The sequence below is a fragment of the Mauremys mutica genome, chromosome 7 (assembly GCF_020497125.1).
Source record: "Mauremys mutica isolate MM-2020 ecotype Southern chromosome 7, ASM2049712v1, whole genome shotgun sequence".
In the NCBI taxonomy this organism is placed as follows: domain Eukaryota; kingdom Metazoa; phylum Chordata; order Testudines; family Geoemydidae; genus Mauremys; species Mauremys mutica.
The window spans coordinates 46,123,205-46,145,526 of record NC_059078.1 but is presented as its reverse complement, the minus strand read 5'-3'; the positions used below and the strand labels follow the sequence as shown (position 1 = coordinate 46,145,526).

Here is a 22,322-nt window from a genome sequence, read left to right as displayed (position 1 = left end):
TGACTATACATCTGAGTGTAATGCTTGAATTGTCCAAAAGTACAAAGTTTTGTTTAAAAGTCATAATATATATATAAAAGCAGCAAAGAGTCCTGTGGCACCTTATAGACTAACAGACGTATTGGAGCATGAGCTTTCGTGGGTGGTATTCATGAAAGCTCCACCCACGAAAGCTCATGCTCCAATACGTCTGTTAGTCTATAAGGTGCCACAGGACTCTTTGCTGCTTTACAGATCCAGACTAACACGGCTACCCTTCTAATATATATATAGTACCCAATCTGCAATATCCCAAATTAAGGTTAATAAATTTAACAAAACAGTTTAGATATTAACATCCAGATATTCAGGTACATCACTCATAAAAGGTTATACCAAGAGTAGCTTGTGGAAAGCAAATATAGCATTGAGTGTAGATTGTCCCTCAGTAATTGAGAATTTAGGATGGATTGTATTTACTGAGGGACAACCTATCCGATAAGTATTTTAGTTACTTTCCTGTCGCTTCTCAAAGGCACTCCAGCTCCTCTCTCCTGGTATTGCCAATGTCCAGTGATGTTTTCTAAATAGACAGGTGAGCAACATGCATGCATCTGATGCTGATGCTGCTTCCACTTAGAGCAGATTGATTTCATGCTGGTGAAACGTCATAAAGCCGCTCCTAACTGACCCCAATGTAAAGGAGCTCGATTTCCACTGCCGCTATCTTCCAAATTCCTTCCCACAGACTGAGGCTGAAACTACAAGATTGGATACGAGGCACCAGTTAAAGTTATGTGTGTGTGTGTCTTGCTTTAAGATCCTCAGATGAAAGATGCAAGACACAGGGGTGCTGGAACTAGGGATAGCACCCCCTCGCTTGAAGGAGTAATAACAAAATACATGGTTTCTGATTTCAACACACCCACTGTAAAAATTGTTCCATCACCCCTGGCAAGACAATAAGGCAAAGTACCAATTGTCATGACCATCACTGGCAGGGACGTGAGGCAATTGCACTGAGTAAAAGGCACAGTGGTTATGAGTGGGGATAAATGACCTCTTGGTGGATTTCCCCTGAGAAGACTTGGGCAAGGCTGGAATTCCGTATAACCAAGAGCACTGCAAAGCAAAACACAATCCTAAAGGTTATACAGGAGCTAAAATCTCCCCATTCCGCCCCTGCAAATTCTGTGGGGCATTGGCATGTGTGGCATCCTTCCAGACTGAGAGTGCATAGTGCTACAAATCCCAGCTTCCCACTGTTTAACCTCAATCTCCCTGCAGCAGCAAAAGCTCATGAGTGACAAACAGGCTGACCAACCCTGAGCCAGAGCCCCATCCTCTCCCCGCCAATCCCCAGCAAAAAGGAGATCAAAGCAGGAGATCAGAGAAAGGGAAGGAGGGGTGGGCAGCTCCTGGCATCTTGGAAAATACAATGGCAAGTAGAGCAATAACAGCAGCCGTGGGTCCTCTATCTCCGGCACAAGCAATCTGAGTTCCAGTGCCAAAGGCGGCTCGTCAGCCCTGTCTCCACCAAACCAAGAATTATCCATCTGCTAAGGTCATTCTCTGCTGTCCATTGGAAGCAGCTTTCTGTATGAGAGGGCAATTTGCTTCTATCCCCCAGCGTGCACGCACTCACACACACATCACCCAACCTTTTGCACTTGTGCTCTTGTCCCAGTTGTGGTAGGAGACGACGAGGTTAGACAAACAGACAGCGGCTCTCCGGGGACAAGGCCAGCGGCTACTGTGTCTGTGTGGGCTGTGGGTACTCCCCCTGCATGCCGGCTCGAGAGGCTTGGCCTGGGCTACTCTTCCAGTCTGAGACGGACACTGGAACCAGAAGGGGACTCGATTCCTCATCTGGGAGGAATTAAGTAAGTGCTGATGTCACGGTTTTGTTCAGGTGGTTGGAGGGGCATGCACCAGCTTATTACACTGAAAGTAGGTGGGAGGGGGATGAATCCAGAGCAGGCCACTGGGACTGAAAGCTGGTGTGAGAAGCAGTAGCATCAGCCTGGCCAGAAACAGTGAAAGCATATTGCTGTGTGAATATGGATCATACTGCAAGGAAATGCAGCTACTTCTGGGGTGGAATTTGACAGCCATCCTGTACCAGCAATACTGTAAAAAGATATTTTTAGAAGAGGGAGTGAAGAATAACTTTAATTGAAAATGCAGGGGGTGCAGGCTATTTTATGTAGGGAAAATAGAAGTGATGGAGCTGGAATTTGGCCAGGACATTGGAGTTAATATAGGCAGGCAATGAATTTCCCCCACCCATCCCCCTTATTCTAGTATGTCAAATCCCACCCAAGACTGAATGAAACCAAGAGTGAAAGGAGAACTCTGCAGATGTTCCCTGCCTCAATTTCCTCCTCTGAGGTGGGTCCCCTCAGCCTTCCTCACACAGGGTGGAGTTAGCCTTCCATCCAAGTCACTAACCAAAACTTAACCTGGGTAACAAGAGTCCATGCAAACAAAAAGTTCTTCTGCCCCCCTTGGACTCCTCTTCAGCCTGCCATCTGGGCTCAGTTCCCAGTCTCTTCTGGGCTCTTTTTAAATCTCTCTGCAATGAAGCCTTGACTCCCTTGCTCCTTCCAGCCCCTACTTCAGGCCCTTCCATGGACACCCAACTTTTTCCCTATGGTTCCTCCTCTAAACTGCATTCTCTGCCCTTTGAGGCCCTTGTATTCATCAGATTTTAACTTGACCACAATTAATCCTCTCTCCTTCGGCTGGGAGGTAGCTAATTATGGCACAGGCAGGCCTGGTCCCATTGCCCTTGTGACACCCTCTCATACAACAGGCAGACTTGTCTTCAGGGACATTTAGAGGAGTCAGGTTTGAAATTCAGCAGTCATGGATAATCCTGATAGAACTGCAATGTTGATTAACAGTCTCTCCTCCAGGAGAGACATATCCCAGCCTCTGCACAAGAGAATCTCTTAAGGCCCAAAAATGGTTTAGGCTGGGAAGGCTTGGCTCATTGGAAAAGTCTGAAGGGACACTTCCCAGTGCTCGGGGAAGTGACTGCCCATGAAGCTAACTCCCTGAAACCCTCTCTGCTCAGACCCCATCACCTTACTGTAGCAGCCAGCTCTGCAAAATTCAGTTGTCTCCTCTAGTCCTTGAAACGGACTTGGCTAGCTCAACAGCATCTCCCAGACCAATCAATTATCCAACTTTTGTGAGCCTTTGCAGGGTAGGGTTTGGGCAGATGCCATCCAAACACCTTCTAAGGGAGATCCTGTTATACTTCAGGACAGAGAGTGAGCAAATAGTACCCCCAGGGCAGTCCCTCTCCTGCCTGCTGCCACACATACAATAGGGAGAGATGTCAAGGTAAATTTTCTCAACAAGGTGCAATGAATGTTCCCGAGAGCAGTAGATAAAAGAGCAGACAACATGGCAGTCCTGGAGTTGGGGAGTAGGAGGAGGGGTAGGATAGAAGTCTGTTCAAGGGATGGCATCTCTCTCTCTCTGTAGAAGGATGGTAACCAGAGTGGCAAGGGGCCTGTGGGAGTCAGGCTGTGCCACAGAGGACTACATAGGAGGCTGAGGGGCCAGCCACCTATAGGGTGGTTTAAAAGGAAACCACAAGGTTTCACTCTGAAAACCCACATCCCATGAGGCTGCAATGACCAAATACCACTTGTTAGAGATGGTGGTTGATATTGAATATACTTCTCTTGGCTGATAGTTCCAGCCAGAGTAATAATGAACATCCTAATAAATCCTTGTCCTTTTTATCCAGACATCCCAAAGCCCTTCGGTAAATATCAGTGCCCTGCCATCCAGCTGGGGAACTAAGCACAGAGATATTAAAACTAAAATAGTCAAACCTGCATAGGCGCTGACTCCGTGGGTGCTCTGAGGCTAAAGCACCCATGGAAAGAAATAGTGGGTGCTCAGCACCCACGAGCCAGATCTTGAGTGTGGAATGCGATACAAAATTACTCAGAAACAATGAGAAGTCCTTGTGGCACCTTAGGGACTAACACATTTATTTGGGCATAAGCTTTCCTGGGCTAGAACCCACTTCCTCAGATGCAAGGAGTGGAAAATACTGGAGCAGATATAAATACATGAAATGATGGGAGTTGCCTTACCAAGTGTGAGGTCAGTCTAATGAGACAATTGAATTAACAGCAGGTTACCACGGGAGGAAAAATAACTTTTGAAGTGGTAATGAGAGTGGCCCATTTCAGACAGTTGACAAGAAGGTGTGAGTAACAGTAGGGGGAAATTAGTATTGGGGAAATTAGGTTTAGGTTTTGTAATGACCCAACCACTCCCAGTCTTTATTCAAGCCTAATCTGATGGTGTTCAGTTTGCAAATTAATTCCAGTTCTGCAGTTTCACATTGGAGTCTGTTTTTGAAGTTTTTTTGTTGAAGAATTGCTGCTTTTAGGTCTGTTACTGAGTGACCAGAGATACTGAAGTGTTCTCCTATTGGTTTTTGAATGTTATGATTCCTGATGTCAGATTAGTGTCCATTTATTCTTTTGCGTAGAGACTGTCCAATTTGGCCAATGTACATGGCAGAGGGGCATTGCTGGCAAATATCACATTGGTAGATGTGCAGGTGAACGAGCCCCTGATGGTGTGGCTGATGTGGTTAGGTCCTATGATGGTGTCCCTTGAATAGAAATGTGGACAGAGTTGGCACTGGGGTTTGTAGCAGGGTTTGGTTCCTGGGCTGGTGTTTCTGTTGTGTGGTGTGTAGTTGCTGGTGAGTAGTTGCTTCGGGTTGGGGGGCAGTCTGTAAGCGAGGATTGGCCTGTCTCCCTACTGTCACTCACACCTTCTTGTCAACTGTCTGAAATGGGCCACTCTCATTACCACTTCAAAAGTGGTAATTACTCAAGATTGCAGCCTGCTTTGGACTTAATTAAGAGTTACAAAGGGATCTCACAAAACTGGGTGATTTGGCAACAAAATGGCAGATGAAATTCAATGTTAAATGCAAAGTAATGCACATGGCAAAATATAATCCCAACTATACATACAAAATGATGGTTCCTAAATTAGTTGTTGCCCATCAAGAAAGAGAGCTTGGAGTCATCTGCAAATTTATAAGAATCCTTCTAACTGTGCAGGTATCACCCTGAACTCATTCTCCAGCTTGAGAAGATCTAAAAATCATCTCCAATCATCAATGGGACAGACACAACTGAATAATGTAGCTGTCCTTAATGTGCATCAAGATAATACCAGGGAACTAGATGTAAATAAGATTGCTGACAGTTTCATCCAGAAAGCTACAGTGAGACATGATGTCTTTAAACTGGAAGGTTAGCAGTGGTGGAAGTAGAAATAATTTCTTGCTGGTACTGCACTCATGGGAGCGACACAAGGTGGGGCATGTGACCTCCCCGTGTGACCTCTCCCCACCCCCAGCCTGGGGCCCACAGGCTCTCCCCATCCCCTCCGACACCCGCCTTTGTATATACAAACTTCAACATGCTTAACTACTCACTTTCCCCCCAAATATGTAGTATTTCAGTCTGTTTATATGGAATATGGGAGTTGGGTGCGGAGCCATTTCAGCATATGTATGACTTATTAAAAGACAAATTTTAAGTAGAACTGTATCCTAAACTGCTTTATGGTATTGTACCCAAACATTTCATTTCAATGAGGGATTCAACTTCCTTTATAGGAACAAAGAGTCCTGTGGCATCTTATAGACTAACAGATGTATTGAAGCATAAGCTTTTGTGGGTGAATACCCACTTCATCAGTCGTATGTAATAGAAATTTACATGCATCTGACGAAGTAGGTATTCACCCATGAAAGCTTATGCTCCAATATATCTGTTAGTGTATAAGGTGCCACAGGACTCTTTGTTGCTTTTTACAGATCCAGACTAACATGGCTACCCTCTGATACTTTATAGGAACAGACTTCTGAAACTCTTACCATTCCACTAAAGTGGTCCATAGTCATGCAAATACTCCCATTGTCTTCAGTGGGATTGATCAAATGATTAAGAGTTTACAGGATTAGGTTCCAAGTTTGTAAATTGTTCTGGATGAAACTGACAATGCCTGAGTTGTCAGATCAGAAGGCACTTCATTCAAATAAAGGTGGGCAGATGTGTGATAAGTCTAAGGCCTGGTCTACACTAGGACTTTAATTCGAATGTAGCAGCGTTAATTCGAACTAACCGCTCAACCGTCCACACCAGGAAGCCATTTAATTCGAACTAGAGGGCTCTTTAGTTCGAATTTGGTACTCCACCCCGACAGGTGGAGTAACGCTAAATTCGACATGGCTAGCTCGAATTAGGCTAGGTGTGGATGCAAATCGAACTTAGTAGCTCCGGGAGCTATCCCACAGTGCACCACTCTGTTGACGCTCTGGACAGCAGTCCGAGCTTCGATGCTCTGAGCAGCCACACAGGAAATGACCCGGGAAAATTTGAATTCATTTTCCTGTCTGGGCACTTTGAATCTGACGTCCTGGCTGGACATCGGGGCGAGCTCCGCAGCACCTGCAACGATGCAGAGCTCTCCAGCAGAGGAGTTCATGTTATCTGTGAATAGAAAGAGGGACCCAGCATAGACTGACTGGGAACTCTTCGATCTGATCGGTGTGTGGGGCGAGGAGTCTGTGCTTTCGGAGCTGCGCTCCAAAACAGGGAATGCGAAGACCTACGAGAAGGTCTCCAAAGCCATGAGAGACAGAGGATACAGGCAGGATGCAACGCAGCGCCGCGTGAAAATCAAGGACCCCAGACAAGGCTACCAAAAATCAAAGCGGCAAACGGACGCTACGGAGCCTGCCACCACTGCCCCACCAGTGACCGTGGACTCTGACGATGGGACAGTGTCGACGGCCAGTTCCTCGGTGATGTTCGCGGACGGGGAAGATGAGGAAGGGTTTGTGGAGGACGAGGCAGGCGAGAGCGCTTACAACGCTGGTTTCCCCGACAGCCAGGATCTATTCATCACCGTCACGGAGATCCCCCAACATCCCTCCCCGGCCATTAACCCGGACCCTGAATCAGGGGAAGGAGCAGTCGGTAAGTGCTTTAACCATGTTAACTTTTATTCTTAATATAACAGCGATCTTAACTGTGTGAAAAGGAGGTCTCTCTAGATATGGGGATAGAACAGAAATCATCCTTGGAGATCTCCACGAAGCTCTCCTTGCGTTAATCGAAAAGCATCAGCAGGAGGTTCCTGGGGAGAGCTGCCTTATTGGGTGCTCTGTGGTAGCACAGTTTTCCGCGCAAGGCTTTCATGAGGTACTCAGGGAGCACTGCCTCCCCGAGCACGGCTGCATCGGGCCCTGGTTCGTGCTAGCTTTCACGCAGCATGCGCTCTCTATCTCCTTCAGTGACCCTCCTCAGGGTGATCTCGCTCGGAGACTCCTGCATCTAATTAGGGTAATTACTGTAATTTTACACCTGGTCCAAAGTATTTTTAAAAAAATCTACGGACAGACGGCATAGCACAGACTCAGCACGCAGCTGCATGACGAGCGTAACGGAAAGCCAAAGAATATAATGGACGCTCATGGAGGGAGGGGGGAATGAGGACGCAAGGTATCCCACAGTTCCTGCTGTCTCCGAAAAGTATTTGCATTCTTGGATGAGCTCCAAATGCTTCTAGGGTCAAACACAGTGTCTGCGGTGGGTCAGGGCATAGTTCGGCAATTTGCGCACACACCCCACCCACCACCAGAAGTGAAAACAATCCTCTGTTGACTCTTTTACATGTCACCCTATCTTTACTGAATGCTGCAGATAGACGCGATGGTGCAGCACTCAACACCAACATCCTTGCTCCCCCCACGCTATGGATGGCTGATGGTACAAAACGATGGAAATCCGTCCTCATCATCAGCCTATTGGCACATGGGGCAGTGCAAAAGGGCTGGTAACCATGCCGACTAGCATCAGTAAGGTCGATCAAGGGCGCCTGTCCCTAATTTTTGATGGCAGATGGTGCAATATGACTGGTAACCGTCCTCATCATTGCAACAGGGGGCTGAGCTCCATCAGCCCCCACCCTTCATTGTAAATAAAAGATTCAATTGCCCCTGGACTAGCAGAGGGATGATGGGCTCCTTCATCCACACTCCTTAATGTCCTGCCTGGACTATCATTGCAGCTGGAGGCTTCCTTCCACTCATTTCTCACAAACAAGTCACTGTGTCTTATTCCTGCATTCTTTATTACTTCATCACACAAGTGGGGGGACAATGGTATGGTAGCCCAGGAAGGCTGGGGTAAGAACGGAATGAACAGGTGGTGTTGTTGCAGGAGCACCCCCTGTGAATAGCATACAGCTCATAATTTATGCAGGATCGGACACAGAGCAGCTGTGCTCTCTGGTTCTATGATACAGTGGTTCTCTAGTACACTTGCCTATAATCTAGGCAGGACTGATTCTATTTTTAGATACCAAAAAGGAGGGATTGACTCAGGGAGTCATTCCCAATTTTTGCTTTTGCGCCCCTGGCTGTTCGGCCAGGGGCACTTATGACAGCACCAAATGGGGCAGTGCAAAAGGACAGGTAACCATGCCCATCTTATTACCATCTTATTACCAATTTATGGTATGGTAGATGGTACAATATGGCTGGTAACCATCTCTGCTGTCATGCAAAAGCAAAAGCATGCTGCTGTGTAGCGCTGCTGGCCCGCCTCTGTCAGCGGCATCTAGTACACATACGGTGACATACACAAAAGGCAAAACAGTGTCCATGGTTGCCACGCTATGGCGTATGCCAGGGCAATTCTGGGAAAACGGGCTTGAAATGATTGTCTGCTGTTGCTTTCCCGGAGGAAGGAATGACTGGCGACATTTACCCAGAATCCACCGCGAAAATGATTTCTGCCCCAGCAGGCACAGGGGTCTCAACCCAGAATTCACAGAGACAGCCTAGACTCAGTGAATTGTTCGCAAAAATGTATCCTTGCAAGGAATTCACTCCCTGTTTCCCATCTCACAGCTTCCACTGTCTCCAGACCTGCCACAGCATCCCCCTTGCAGAGGCTGGCAAAGATTAGGCGGCGAAAGAAAAAGACAAGGGACAAGATGTTCGAGGAACGTATGGGCTGCTACCTAGCAGAGGCGGACCAGCAGAGCCAGTGGAGGGAGACCGTCTCTCTGTGCCAGCGCTCACACAGCGAACGGGAGGAGAGGTGGCGTGAGGAAGACAAGCAGGCGACTGAAACAATGCTTGGACTAGTGAGGGAGCAAACGGACACGCTCAGGCGCCTTGTGGATGTTCTGCAGGACCGCAGGAGGACAGAGACACCCTGCAGTGTATCTGCAACCGCACTCCCCCGCCACAAAGTCCCATACCCCCCTCCCCGAAAATAATCAGGAGGAGGGGCGGCCGGGGACGTGAATACTGTCACTGCACCACAGCACAGTGCTCAAGTACCCAAAAGCTCTCATACCCTACATTTGCCGAAGTCCTTCACTTCCAGACTCACAGTAGTCCCAATCCCAGTCCCATCCCCTAACTGTCTACTTAATTAATAAAAATGCTTTGCTGTTAATTACTGTTTCCGTTATGTTTTTTCAAAGAAGACTGTGTTTGAATGGGGGGCGTGGGGAAGGGGGTGGTTAATTGCATAGGACAGTCACCTTTCCCAGGGTACAGACACGGGGGCAGGATCAGCAGCGGGTCACACACACGGTGCAGTCAGTAGGCACCCTGGTCGGTTTTTGGAGGTGGTTTCCAGGATCTGTGTGGGCGGGGGAGATGTGACTTTGCAGCGGGGGAGGGCGGTTACAGATCTTATACAGCGGTCCTTGTCCTGGACCGCAGAGTCACACAGCTGAGGAATCTGTATCCGTCCTCCTCCACCACAAGGTCACATATCCGCCCGCACACAGAATTCCATAAAGAGGGATGGCAGGCTCCATTGAAAGAAGCCTTCCGGCACTGCGGACCGCTCTAGGAGCAGGAGCCTGTCATTCCTTGAGTTTAGAGGCGGTCTTTACATCACCGCACACCCTAGCCAGCACAGCCTGCGTCCCAGTTTCAACCCTTTCACGAAAAGTCATGAATAAAGAAACCTTTGTTAAGTAATAATGGGACATGTATTTTATTTTTACACGTGTGCTGGAAGTGGGGGTAACGGGGTGAACGGGGTATGTAACCGAAGAGGAGAGTCAACAGTAACTGGGTAAAGAAACAGGGGCAGGTTCAGCTTCTCTGTAAAGAAACTGAACAGTCACAGGTCACGCTGCTCGCTGCTCGCTGGTATTTGAAGAGTTCCTTGTCGCTGTCCCAGGCGCCTGTATAGGGCTTCATGAGCAAGTGCATTAGCGGGCAGGCTGGGTCCCCGAGGATGACTATAGGCATCTGCACATCCACAACAGTTATTTCGTGGTCCGGGAAGAAACTACCTTCCTGCAGGCGTCTGAGCAGCCCACAGTTCCTGAAAACACACGCATCATGAACCTTGCCCGGCCACCCGACGTTGATGTTTGTAAAACGTCCCCTATGGTCCCCCAGTGCTTGCAGCACCATTGAAAAGTAGCCCAATTTCTCATCAGCTGACTGTGGAAGAGGTGGACGATAAAGTGCGAGGAGGAGAAAACGGCGATGATCGCAGCGGGCTCCGTGCTTGCAGTGCTGTGGCGTCCGCGCTGTCACTGACCAGAAAAGTGCACAAACAGATTGCCCGCAGGCGCTTTCAAGGAGGGAGGGAGGGAGGTTGTGATTGACGGTTCAATGACGACACTTACCCAAAACCACCCTCGACACATTTCTCCCCCCAGCAGGCATTGGGGGCTCTACCCAGCATTCCAATGGGCAGCGGGGACTGCGGGAACTGTGGGATAGCTTCCCACAGTGCACCGCTTCCAAAGTCGACGCTGGCCCCGTGAATGTGGACTCAGAAATTCGAATTAGTGTATTTAGTATGGATACACAAATTTGACTTCATAAGGTCGAATCCACAAATTCGAACTAAGTTGATTCGAAATAGTCTTGTAGTGTAGACAAGGCCTTAGCTCCATTGCTAAGATGAGGAACATATTTTCAGCGAAGTTCTTGGCAGGTTCCTGAGGCAGCTGGTTTAAGGCCATCAGTGTCCATCATTATAATCTTCACTTACAGTTTGCTCACTCACAAAGCTGGAAAATGAGGCATTTGTTTTCTTTGTTTTGCTGCTCCAGTTAACAAAATGCATGTTAGACTATTTTGGCTGCAAAGAAGAATTCTATGTACACTGGGGACAACACCTGATTCCCATAAGGTTGCAGAACTGGGCTGACATCAGAATCCAAACATACTCTGGTCAGTACAAGCAGAGGCATTCCAATAATGATTTGGACTTGATGTGATGCAGTATGGATGTCATGGATAATTCAGACCAATGTGGAGAAACAGAATCAAAAACACTGTTTAAACATCTTCCGTCCCACCCACCCCTCCCCTCTTGAGGACTCCTGACCAACTACCAAACATAAACAAAGCCTTTATTTAAGTTTGTTAGCATATGTATTGTGCTGTTAAAGCCATTTAAAGAATGAATGCCCTCCCTAGCCACATTCTGCTCCTTTAAAGAGCAGAGTGCAACCCCCGCTCTCCTCCCCCGACCCGAGGGGGAGCTAGCCCCAAGTCTTTCCGGTACCCCGTACCCATTAAAAATCTCTTGCCAGTACTGCATACTGGAGGGTACCACCCTACTTGCACTCCTGGAGGTTAGTGAAGACAGCTTGTAGGTGATTGAAATGATTTTAATATACTGTAATTCATGATAATGTAATTATGTAGTTCATAACAATTTAATCATTATTAAAATAGTAAAGATACCAATATAGATGCATTCAATAACTAGAATATGAAATAACTATATAAATATGCTGAAAATAGCCTCCCCCCACAAAACTGGCCGACACACACACCTCCTCAAAAGTACCCACTGGCAAAAACAAGTCAGCGCCTATGCAAATCTGGGAGTCTGAAATTAGCCACGTAAATCAATGGTCTGATTTTAAGAGGTGCTGATCATCCACAGCTCCTACTCAAGTCAAATTTGAAAGTGATAAGAGAAAAGAACCAGGCTCTCCTGACTCTCAGCCCCCTAGACCCCAGCATAAACGTGGCAATTGATTTTGGATGCCTTAGGTTTTAGAAGCTCAGCTTGAGAATCTCATGGCCTGATTTTGACATGCCCAGATCCCACTAACTTCAACTGGAGTTGGAGGCGCTCAGCATCTCTGAAAAGTCAGCCACTTTCCATCTACGGTGAGCACCCAAAAATACTCTCTAAGCCTCCCCTCTCCCCCAAAATTATATCTAATCTATCTCATACTCAGAAACAGTTTCCATTTCAGAAAATGTTGGTCATGTATCTTTAGGACTGTCACCTTGTGCATCTGTGACTCATAAAGCTTCTGCTTATCTCTCTCAAACACAGGGAGAAGCAACAGGATTCCCTCAAAGAAGGGCCAACAAGGAAGATGTTGCACAACAGTGCTCACAGGAGGGTCCTTGACAGAAGGGGAGACCCTATGACTTTGTAGCAGAAATCAAGGCATCCTGAGTGGGTGGAGACAGTTCAGTCAGAGAGGACGTGGGGTCCTTGTCCAGGATGAGTTACAGCACACCCTCTGTACACGATTTGTACCGCAGCACCACTACCACCTCCGAGCCAGACCCAGGGTCAACCATGGACAGGGCTCTACCAGAAACTGCTACTGTAAGCCCTGAAACTACCAGCTTTAACAGCACCAAAATTCCAGACGTGGTCAACAGTGAGCCCGGCCTGAGCACAATGCTCCTCTCATTTGGAATCATTACTATGATTGGGTTGGCTGTAGCAATGGTAAGAGAGACCCACTCCATCAGGCATTCTAAATACTTCTCTTTCTAAAGTAGGAAGGGTGGGTGTGATTTATCAACACTAGTTTTAATCCCAATAACTTGATTGAACCAAGAAAGAGCCACCACACTGGACAATCATACAAAAGTTATGGGCACTGAACGTCTCTGAGATCCACAACTTTTAACTGTCTTTATCCAGTGCTCAGAATGAACCAAGTCTGGGAGGCGTGCATAGGCTCCCAGTAGGAACCCAAATTGCAGCACAATGATCAGCGCTGCTGGGATCTCCCAGGACTGGGTGCCCAGTAGTTTTGAGGATGCCAGGAACCAGTTCCCATATGTGGTATCAGCATTTTTTAAAATAACTGAGGAGTTTATTTAAAAGAAAACGGGGCAGATTCTGCTCTGAGTTGCTCTATTCTATCTTATGTAGGTTTTTATACCATGCTTATCACTGTGGCATCTAAGCATCTTCCAGTAGTGCATTAAGCCACATGACTATCCATCTGTTATTTATGCTCTCATCCTCCCCCCAGAGGAACATGCATGTAGAGTGGAAAGTCTTGGTCTGGTAGGGTGTCTGTTTTTTTAAATAAAAATATACCTGTTACTGAGTGTGTGTTAGAAGAGGCAAGGTCAGAGAAATGTGCCTTGCACTTGCAGCAGATAGTTAGGTTTGTGATGGCTCTCAGTTCCTGGGGAAGTTCATTCCACAGTCTCTGCCCTTGCAGAAAGTTCTGTCTCCCTTGACTGAGGGGAAGTTAGGGGGGCCTGTCTAGCTTCCTGTGATATGACTGGACACAGCATAAGTGGGTCAGCACTTCAGATAACATGTGGTGATGCATTATTAGGCAGTGAAGTGTTAAGAGGGGAATGATCTCCCCTCCCCTTCTTCCCCGCATTGTCATGTTTCCTTTCAAAGCCAGCTCCCGAGTAGATCCCTTGGCAATTTGGAAGTCAAAAGACTTCTGAATGTATGGTGGGTTTCCTACATAACACCTCAGCCATCTCACATATGGAGAGTTAAAGAAAGGAGGAAGGTTCTGTGTTTGTACAAAGAAGCTGTTATCCATAACGGGCATGTCCCATGATGTGTGGTGTGGAGTCTGTCACACTCTTCCCACAGGATATTGAACAAACCCTTAAAATTCCCTGTGCTGCTCCACAGAGCCAACCCTTCTAGCTCCGCTATAGGTAGTGACTTCCTAAACCTTTCTTCTCACCTATCCCTGAATAGGTGTGTCACTCACGAAGAGGGCAGTGCAAAGGGCTGTGGTCCTTCTCTAATAGAATAAGCTAGTTTACCTTTCAGCAGAAGATGGGTGGTAACAACAAGAATAAGTTCTTAGGGTCAGCTTCCCTTACAAACTGCAACAAGTTAATTTGTGGAACTTGCTGCTGCAGAATTTTCTTGCAGACTTTGGGTAAAGTTTTCAAAAGTGCCTAAGTGCAAAGACAAAAAGCAAGTCAACCTAGACCAGTGGCTCTTTTAACCTTTCCAGACTACTGTACCCCTTCCCTTTCAGGAGTCTGATTTGTTTTTTGTACCCCTAATTTCATCTAAAAAACTACTTGCTTACAAAATCAGATATAAAAATACAAAAGTGTCACAGCACCTTACTGCTAAAAAAATTGCTACTTTCTCATTTTTACCATATAATTATAAAATAAATCAATTGGAATATAAATATTGTACTTACATTTCAGTGTATAGTATATAGAACAGTATAAACAAGTGGTATGACATTTTTGCTTGTATTGATTTCACTAGTGCTTTTTATGTAGCCCTTTGTAAAACTAGGCAAATATCTAGGTGAGTTGATGTACCCCCAGAAGACCTCTGCGTACCCCCAGGGGTACATGTACCCTGGTTGAGAACCCCTGATCTAGACCATCCCTGTTAGGTGTTTGTCCAACCTTCTCTTAAAAACCTCCAGTTATGGGGATTCCACAACCTCCCTTGGAAGCCTATTACAGAAGTTAACAACCATTATGGTTAGATATTGGGAAAAACTTTCTAACTAATCTCGCTCTTGCTGCAGATTAAGCCCATTACTTCTTGTCCCACCTTCAATTAACATGGAGAACAGTTGATCACCATTCTCTTTATAGCAATTCAATTCTATTTGAAGACTTATCAGGTCCTCCCTCCCACCCCCAGTTTTCTTTTCTCAAGACTAAACATGCCCAGTTTGTTGTGTTTTTTTAAAACTTTTCCTCATAGGTCAGGTTTTCTAAACCTTTCATTATTTTTGTTGCTCTCCTTTGGACTCTCTTCAGTTTGTCCACATTGTGACAGGTTAGATCACAGAAACTCCCTTAGGAGTTGCCAAGTGATGTGCCAAGATTACTTCTGCCCCTGCTTTCCCTGACAGCTCAGGAATCCAGCACCCTGTCTTGCTGAGCCAGACACGCCCCTCTGCTCCAACACAGACCCAGGGTCTGAATTACTTGCCCCAAAGCTGCAGACTTAACTGAAAGCAGCTTACAGAAGTGCTCTTGTCTTTAACACTCAGATGTCCAACTTCCAATGGGGTCTAAACCCAAATAAATCCATTTTACCCTGTATAAAGCTTATACAGGGTTTAAGTGGTTCCAAGTAGTAACAGACAGAACAAAGTGAATTACCAAGCAAAATAAAATAAAACATGCAAATCTAAGCCTAATACAGTAATACAACTGAGTACAGATAATATCTCACCCTGAAAGATGTTTCAATACGTTTCTTTCACAGACTGGATGCCTTCCTAGTCTGGGCACAATCCTTTCCCCTGGTACAGCCCTTGTTCCAGCTCAGGTGGTAGCTAGGGGATTCCTCATGAGAGCTGCCCCCTTTGCTCTGTTCCACCCATTTATATATCTTTTGCATAAGGCGGGAATCCTTTGTCCCTCTCTGGGTTCCCACCCCCTCCTTCTCAATGAAAAGATGGATTCCAGTTCAGGTGACATGGACATTTTGTAAAACAGAGCCATCTACAGTCAATTGTCCTGGTTAATGGGAGCCATCAAGATTCCAAACCACCATTAATGGCCCACACTTTGCATAATTACAATAGGCCCTCAGAGTTATAGTTCTATATTTCTAGTTTCAGATACAAGAGTGGTACATTTATACAAATAGGTTGATCACACTCAGTAGATTATAAACTTTGTAATGATACCTTACAAGAAACCTTTTGCATGAAGCATATTCCCATAAAATCATATAGAGTGCAACGTCACACACATCTTTTCTTAAAGTGTGGCACCCAGAACTCGACACAATACTCCAGCAGAGGCCTCACCAATGCTTAGTAGAGCGAGACAGTTACCTCCCATGTTTTACATACAACACTCCTGTTAATACACCCCAGGATGATATTAGCTTTTTTGCAATTACTTCTCATTGTTGACTCATTCCATTTGTGATCCACTATAGCCCCAGATCCTTTTCAGCAGTGCTAACACCTAGCCAGTTATTCCCCATTTTGTAGCTGTGAATTTGATTTTTTTCTTCCTAAGTGAAGTACTTTGCACTTGTCTTTACTGAAGTTCATCCTGTTCAATTCAGACCAAGCCTCTAGTTTGTCAAGGTTGTTTTGAATTCTAATTCTGTCCTCTGAGCTTGTTGTCACCTGAAGATTGTATAAGCACACTCTCTACTCCATTATCCAAGTCATTAATGAAAATATTGATTAGTACCAGCCCCAGGGCAGACCCCTGCAGGCCCCTCTAGATACACCCTCCCAGGTTGACAGCAAACCATAACTACTCCAAGTATAGTCTTTCAAGCTGTTGTAAAGTAATTTATAGTAATTTTATCTGGACCCCATTACCCTACTCTGCTTATGAGAATGTTAGCTGGGACTGTGTCAAAAGTCTTACTAAAATTGAGATATACCACATCTACTATTTCACCCATCCGCTAGGCCAGTAACCCTGTTAAAAGAAGGAAATTAGTTTGGCTTGGCATAGTTTGTTCTTGACAAATCCATGTTGGCTATTCCTTATAACCCTATTATCCTCTATGTGCTTACAAAATGATTATTTTGTAATTTGTTCCAGTATTTTTCCAGGTATCAAAGTTAGGGTGACTGGTCTATAATTCCCCAGGTCCTCCTTGTTCCCCTTTTTAAAGATAGGCACTATCTCTTGCTCCTCTCCTCACTGGGACTGTTTTAATAGTGTTTCTCTTTCTCCTCTAGGTTCTCTATATCAGGAAGAGGAAGAGGTAAGTGCAGTCTGCTTTTGGGGAGTCTCAATGCTTCAAAACTAAGGCAAAGGCCAGGGAATCTCTAGCAGACAGGGAGGCCAGGGGAAAGGAATCAGATGGAAATGCAGAGTTCCCTATCTTTCTTCCCCCCATTGTAGATTTCCTTTTCAAAGCCAGCTCCTTGCCATTTTGGAAGCCGAAAGTCCTCTGAATGCATGGTAGGTTTCCTACACAACACCTAATCCATCTCACATACGGAGGGTTAAAGAGAGAGAGTTTGTACAAAGAAGCTGTTATCCATATAACAGGCATATCCTATGACCTGTGGAGTCTGTCACATTTTAGCCAATCCCGAACGCTATGCTTACAGGCAGGGCTCCTCTGCTCCAGCAGCCTTACATAATGAGGTTTGCCTGGCAAGGCTATGTCTGCCAGACCCCAGTTCTCAAAAGCTTGGGCTTACCTTGACAAGGGCAGTGGGCCTACCTTTCCCCCTGCTTTCCTCTGTGTTTATGGCAGTGCTGCTAGGTGAAATGCTGGACTCCATGCTTTCCAGGGCAATTTCCTCTGGATCCTGTTTTGCAAGATACTAAGTTTCCTAGCTCAAGACTTAGTGGTCTCCCCCTCATCCACCCACCCATTAAGCTTGCTGCTGAAAATCAGAAGAATGGCAGACAGGGAAAGACATCTCTCCTTGATTCGCCTGCTATTTTGAAATGGACACAGACATAGGTGGATTTCTGTGCCATGGACTGTGCCTCACTTACTGATTGCTGTGGACAATGCTGGGTGACCGAGACAAACGCAGGTTTGAGCAAGTATTTAATTGAGAGAGGAAAATCAAAATGTGACAGATTGAAATTTCAAACCACGTGGCCGTTTATTAACAAGGGATAAGTTACAACTTGGGCCAGGGGGAGGTAATTTATCAACTAGAAATACTATCAAGATAAACCACACACAACTTGAAAACAGTCTATTTGCATCTAACAACAAGAACTAAATGATCTATGATCAACCGCTCACTAAAATTCAAAATAGACCCGCAAACTGAGTAAGCTGTGCACGCATTAACCGAATGTTGTGAAAGTAACCACAACAGTAATCAATACAACAACTTGATTCTCATATACTGTATACACAACTTTGCACCAAATAAGGGAGGAAAAAAGGGAAAAAAGAGAAGGAGAAAAAAAAAGGAAGAGGCTAAGCAAACAAAATGTTTACAGAAATTAAAATGCACATACCACACTCCAGGCGCAGCTGACCAGCAGTACAGACACAGAGTGCATGACGAATTGAGGGGAAGTAATCCTAACACGACACGACACGAGCCGGCAAAATCTGGAGGAGACCCTGGCTGAAAGGGTGATCAGGCCTTCTAGCTAACACGCGGGCACTCCCGCCGTTTTTGGCGCGAGATACAGTTTTATTCGAAGACTCTTACTCGTGTCAGCGTCTAATTGGTCCCTAGCTCCTTCGCCCTCCAGGTTCCGAGCTGGAGCCCTCTACGTCAACAGGAGCTGCACCCGCCACACTACTCTTTTGCACACGACACGCTGGTATTGTAGCACACGGCACCAACTTGACCCACAACTGACCAGATAGAAGGTTCGGGAATAGGCACACGGCACTATAATGTTGCACACCGCACTACGGTGTTGCACATGGTACTAATGTGACCTTTTGACCGACAATTGGCCATACAGACGCCATGTTTGAGCATGAGTTTAGGGTTGCGACACTGGGCTACACACTAGGCAGAAAACTTACAAGCTGGTTCCCAAAGCAGAGACTTGAGAGAAACAGAAGAGGCTAAAGGCAGTGCTGAAACATTTAGCCTGTAAATACACTGATGGTTTAGTAGTCAGAACCCAGCCAGAGGCAGGCAAGGGTCATGCAGAGAACATGTCATCTGAGCCTTGGCCAAAAGGGACCTTGACCCTGCCTGGAACAGCTCAGGAATGTCTTCCTCCCCACAAAACGACACCCACACGATATGCTGGGGCTTCAACAGCTACACTCAAGTATGCCTGTTTCGTGGAGTCAGCAGTCCCTCTCATCACTGCTTTGTCTAGGCCAGCATGAAGAGAGACCCTTTGCGGGGTCAGGCTGCATTGTTAGGGTTAGAGCAGGTAAGCCACTCAGAACTACAAAGTGTTTGTGTGTCCATCAGCTCCCTCCAGAGCTCCTTTTGGATTTTATGTACCAATCCCACATTCCTCCTTCCCAAGTTATTGGCAGAGATTGAACTCAGAACCAGACACAGGCCTCTACCACTTGAACCGAAGATGTAATTCTGCCAGCAGTAGGAGGTTTTTATCCAACATGTGGACTAGCCACTGCGGGGTGTGTGGGGGGTGTACATCACACCGAGCCAGCGTGTTACATGCTCCCCCTGCCACATAAAGCTCATCCTGAGATTCTAGCTCAGTTTAAATCCCCACATGGGCCTCTGCTGTGCAGCCACAGGTTACCGGGGGTAACTAACCCTGCACATTCAGTACTGGCCTCTTCCACTTTGTCTAACCTAGTTAGCTGGTAGCAGCAGTTGGATCTTATCCTTGCCCCTGGATAGGGACATATCACTTAGTGAGTTACAGCCAAATACTCTCTTAACAGCAAGAAGCACCCTAGAATAGAAAATACACCCCTCCACACAGGCCTCCACTCACATCCATACACATGCTTCCGCAGCTGCCCAGCAATGGAGTGGGGAGGGAAGACTAACCATTTGTTTTTCACTCTCCCTCTTTCCTCGGCCACAGGTTTCGATGCTGCTCTTATGCTCTTCTTTCCGTTGGCAGGTTAGAGAAGCTGCGGCACCAGCTCATGCCCATGTACAATTTTGACCCCACGGAAGAACAGGACGAGCTGGAACAAGAGCTGCTGGAGCATGGAAGAGATGCTGCATCATCCCAGGCCACCCAGAGCAAGGTAGTAGTTGCCTTCCACAGTCACATCACCCTTCTTTCTGCCCAACCCACTCAGAGATGTGCAGGCCTGTTATTACTGAGCTTGGTAAGTGCATTGGAGGTAGTCTTGTAATGAACATTGCATGTGGAGTAAGCCACACAGAGCCTTCGGGGACTTCATTAGCCACATGGCACAGGTTGGGGTGGAAGACCAGAGTAGCTTGGCGGGTAACAGGGAAAGGGGGAGGTCACAGGGTTGTCATTACAGAGAGATGGTGGGAGGGAAAATGCAGAATTTGGCAAGCTAGGAGAGGGAGGGTTTCAGCAATTAGGGAATAGGTTTCCTATAGCTAATCTCTCAACATGCTGCAAGGGCCCAGCAGAGCATCAAGTGGAGTTGGAGCTGGTATGTGCTGGGAGTGGGAGCTGACAAAGAGCCCAGCACATGCAAGGCCAAGTGTGCAGCCCTTACACAGGCCATGGAGTAGGGCATCCTCACCTCATGAGCACCCCCTCCTCTCTAGTGACAGCATTGCAGGGGGTCCTGGTCTCTAGCATTCCCCCTTCTGGGCTCTCCCTGAGGCTGCAATGGCCTGTCTCAGGCCGCATCTTCTCCTGACTCCCTCTCTGGGGTTCTGCAGGTTGGTCATCCAGCCAGACCAGATAGAGTCTAAACCCCCTCCACAGGAGCACAAACAAAATCTAAATAAAAGTTGAAACAAATGATGAATGTAGGTAAGATACAGTGTGTAAGTTTATGGACAGACGTGTGGGTTTGCATATATCCCTGCAGTTCCTTGCCTTGTCTCATCTCTCACTGCTTCATTTTTGCAGATCCTCCTGACGAGCCAGGGAACCATCCAGAGACCCAGCCGTCTTGTGTTCACAGATGTCGCTAACGCTATCAATGCATGAACGACACCTGCCCCTGCTTTGGATCACTCTGAGATCAGGGAGGATGGAGCCAACCAGTTACATACCACAAGCATGGATGAGGATACCAAGCCTACTGACCACCCCATCATTTTGTGCTGCGACTGGGGAGCAGTTCTGGGCATTTACACACTTCAGGCAGCAAATGCTTGGTGGTGGCTGGCTGCAGCAACTTTTGGTACATACATCGCTACCAAAGGGCCCTGAGCTGCCATGCCCAGATTTCAGGAGCGATCCTGGTTAGTGCCATCTTACCAAGCTGTGCAGGGATGAAGATAAACTGTCTTGAAGCTAAATCGGTCAGAACACAGGACCCTACTGAGTCATGGTATCGTGGTGGGAGTGGGAGCACTTGTTTTGAAGGGCTTTCCCAGTGATTTTTTACCATAACATTTCACGATTTGAGTCCTGTAGTGTAATCTAATGGTTTCCACAGGCCTGGGGGTGACTTAAGCCCCCTTGAGCTGGGAGGCAGGGCAGCTGTGCCTGCCTCCTCAGCAGTGCCCATGAGCACATGATGTTATCCCCGGGGCAAGCTCATCTGTCTTGCCTCTTGTGCTGCCTAGATTGTTCAGAAACACACTCACAGGGTAGCACTCAGGGTTTCTGCAGCACGGGTGTTTCACTAGTTTTAAAGGTGAACCAAAGAGCTTTGGAGAAACAAATTGATTAAATAAATCTAAAGTGAGGAAATGGTTGAATGTCCCAGATCAGTGATGTAATAAGAATGTAGGGACAAGCCACTCAGCTCCTAGAAGCTGGGCCCTCTCATCTCCCTCTGGCTTAGCTAGGAGTGGCAGTGATTGGTGACCGGATACCACAGTGGTAGAATTAATATAATAAAAATAAATGGGCTCGGATGTACTCCCACCCACTCCTGTGCTTCGGCCAAGGAAGATGGTTTTTACAGAGTAAAGTTTTATGAGGGAAGAACACTTAGAGAGAGTGAGTGAAAATATATCAGAGGGGTAGCCGTGTTAGTCTGGATCTGCAAAAGCAGCAAAGAGTCCTGTGGCACCTTATAGCCTAACAGACGTATTGGAGCATGAGCTTTCGTGGGTGAATACCCACTTCGTTGGATGCATGACGGTGCATCCGACGAAGTGGGTATTCACCCACGAAAGCTCATGCTCCAATACGTCTGTTAGTCTATAAGGTGCCACAGTGAAAATACAGGATAAATAAATTTCAGTCAAAAGTCAGATCCTTACTTACTTGCCAGAACCTGCATTCAGGGTTCTTTGCTTCTCCTGCTGAAATAGGTGACCGCATCTAAAGCAGCATACAGAGTATAAGAAAATGCTCTGCTTTATGTCCCAGTCACATCGGCCAACAATGCAGATGAAATGCAAAATCTTGAACTCAAGTCTTGATAGGAAAAAACAAATCCTTTCAGTTCGCCTTTATCACTAGTACACTTCTCTCTCAGCTGTATTGTTAACTGATACGGCGAGTGAAGAGTGCTGAAGAGGAAGCCCCTGGGCAAGAG

The 22,322-nt window shown here is 46.6% G+C and overlaps 1 protein-coding gene across 2 annotated transcripts; it reads left to right on the top strand.

Moving 5' to 3' along the window:
* Positions 1-1,381: 1,381 nt before the first annotated feature.
* On the top strand, positions 1,382-21,859 carry C7H3orf18 (chromosome 7 C3orf18 homolog). 2 transcript variants are annotated; one of them, XM_045024872.1, is made up of 5 exons: positions 1,382-1,862; positions 12,387-12,794; positions 16,978-17,003; positions 19,793-19,922; positions 20,735-21,859. In XM_045024872.1, the coding sequence occupies exons 2-5, from the start codon at positions 12,561-12,563 to the stop codon at positions 20,813-20,815; spliced, it is 471 nt and encodes a 156-aa protein (XP_044880807.1). In that variant the 5' UTR covers positions 1,382-1,862; positions 12,387-12,560; the 3' UTR covers positions 20,816-21,859. The 2 variants fall into 2 exon arrangements, with proteins under 2 accessions (XP_044880807.1, XP_044880806.1); XM_045024871.1 differs by having other exon boundaries at positions 19,793-20,006.
* Positions 21,860-22,322: the final 463 nt, after the last annotated feature.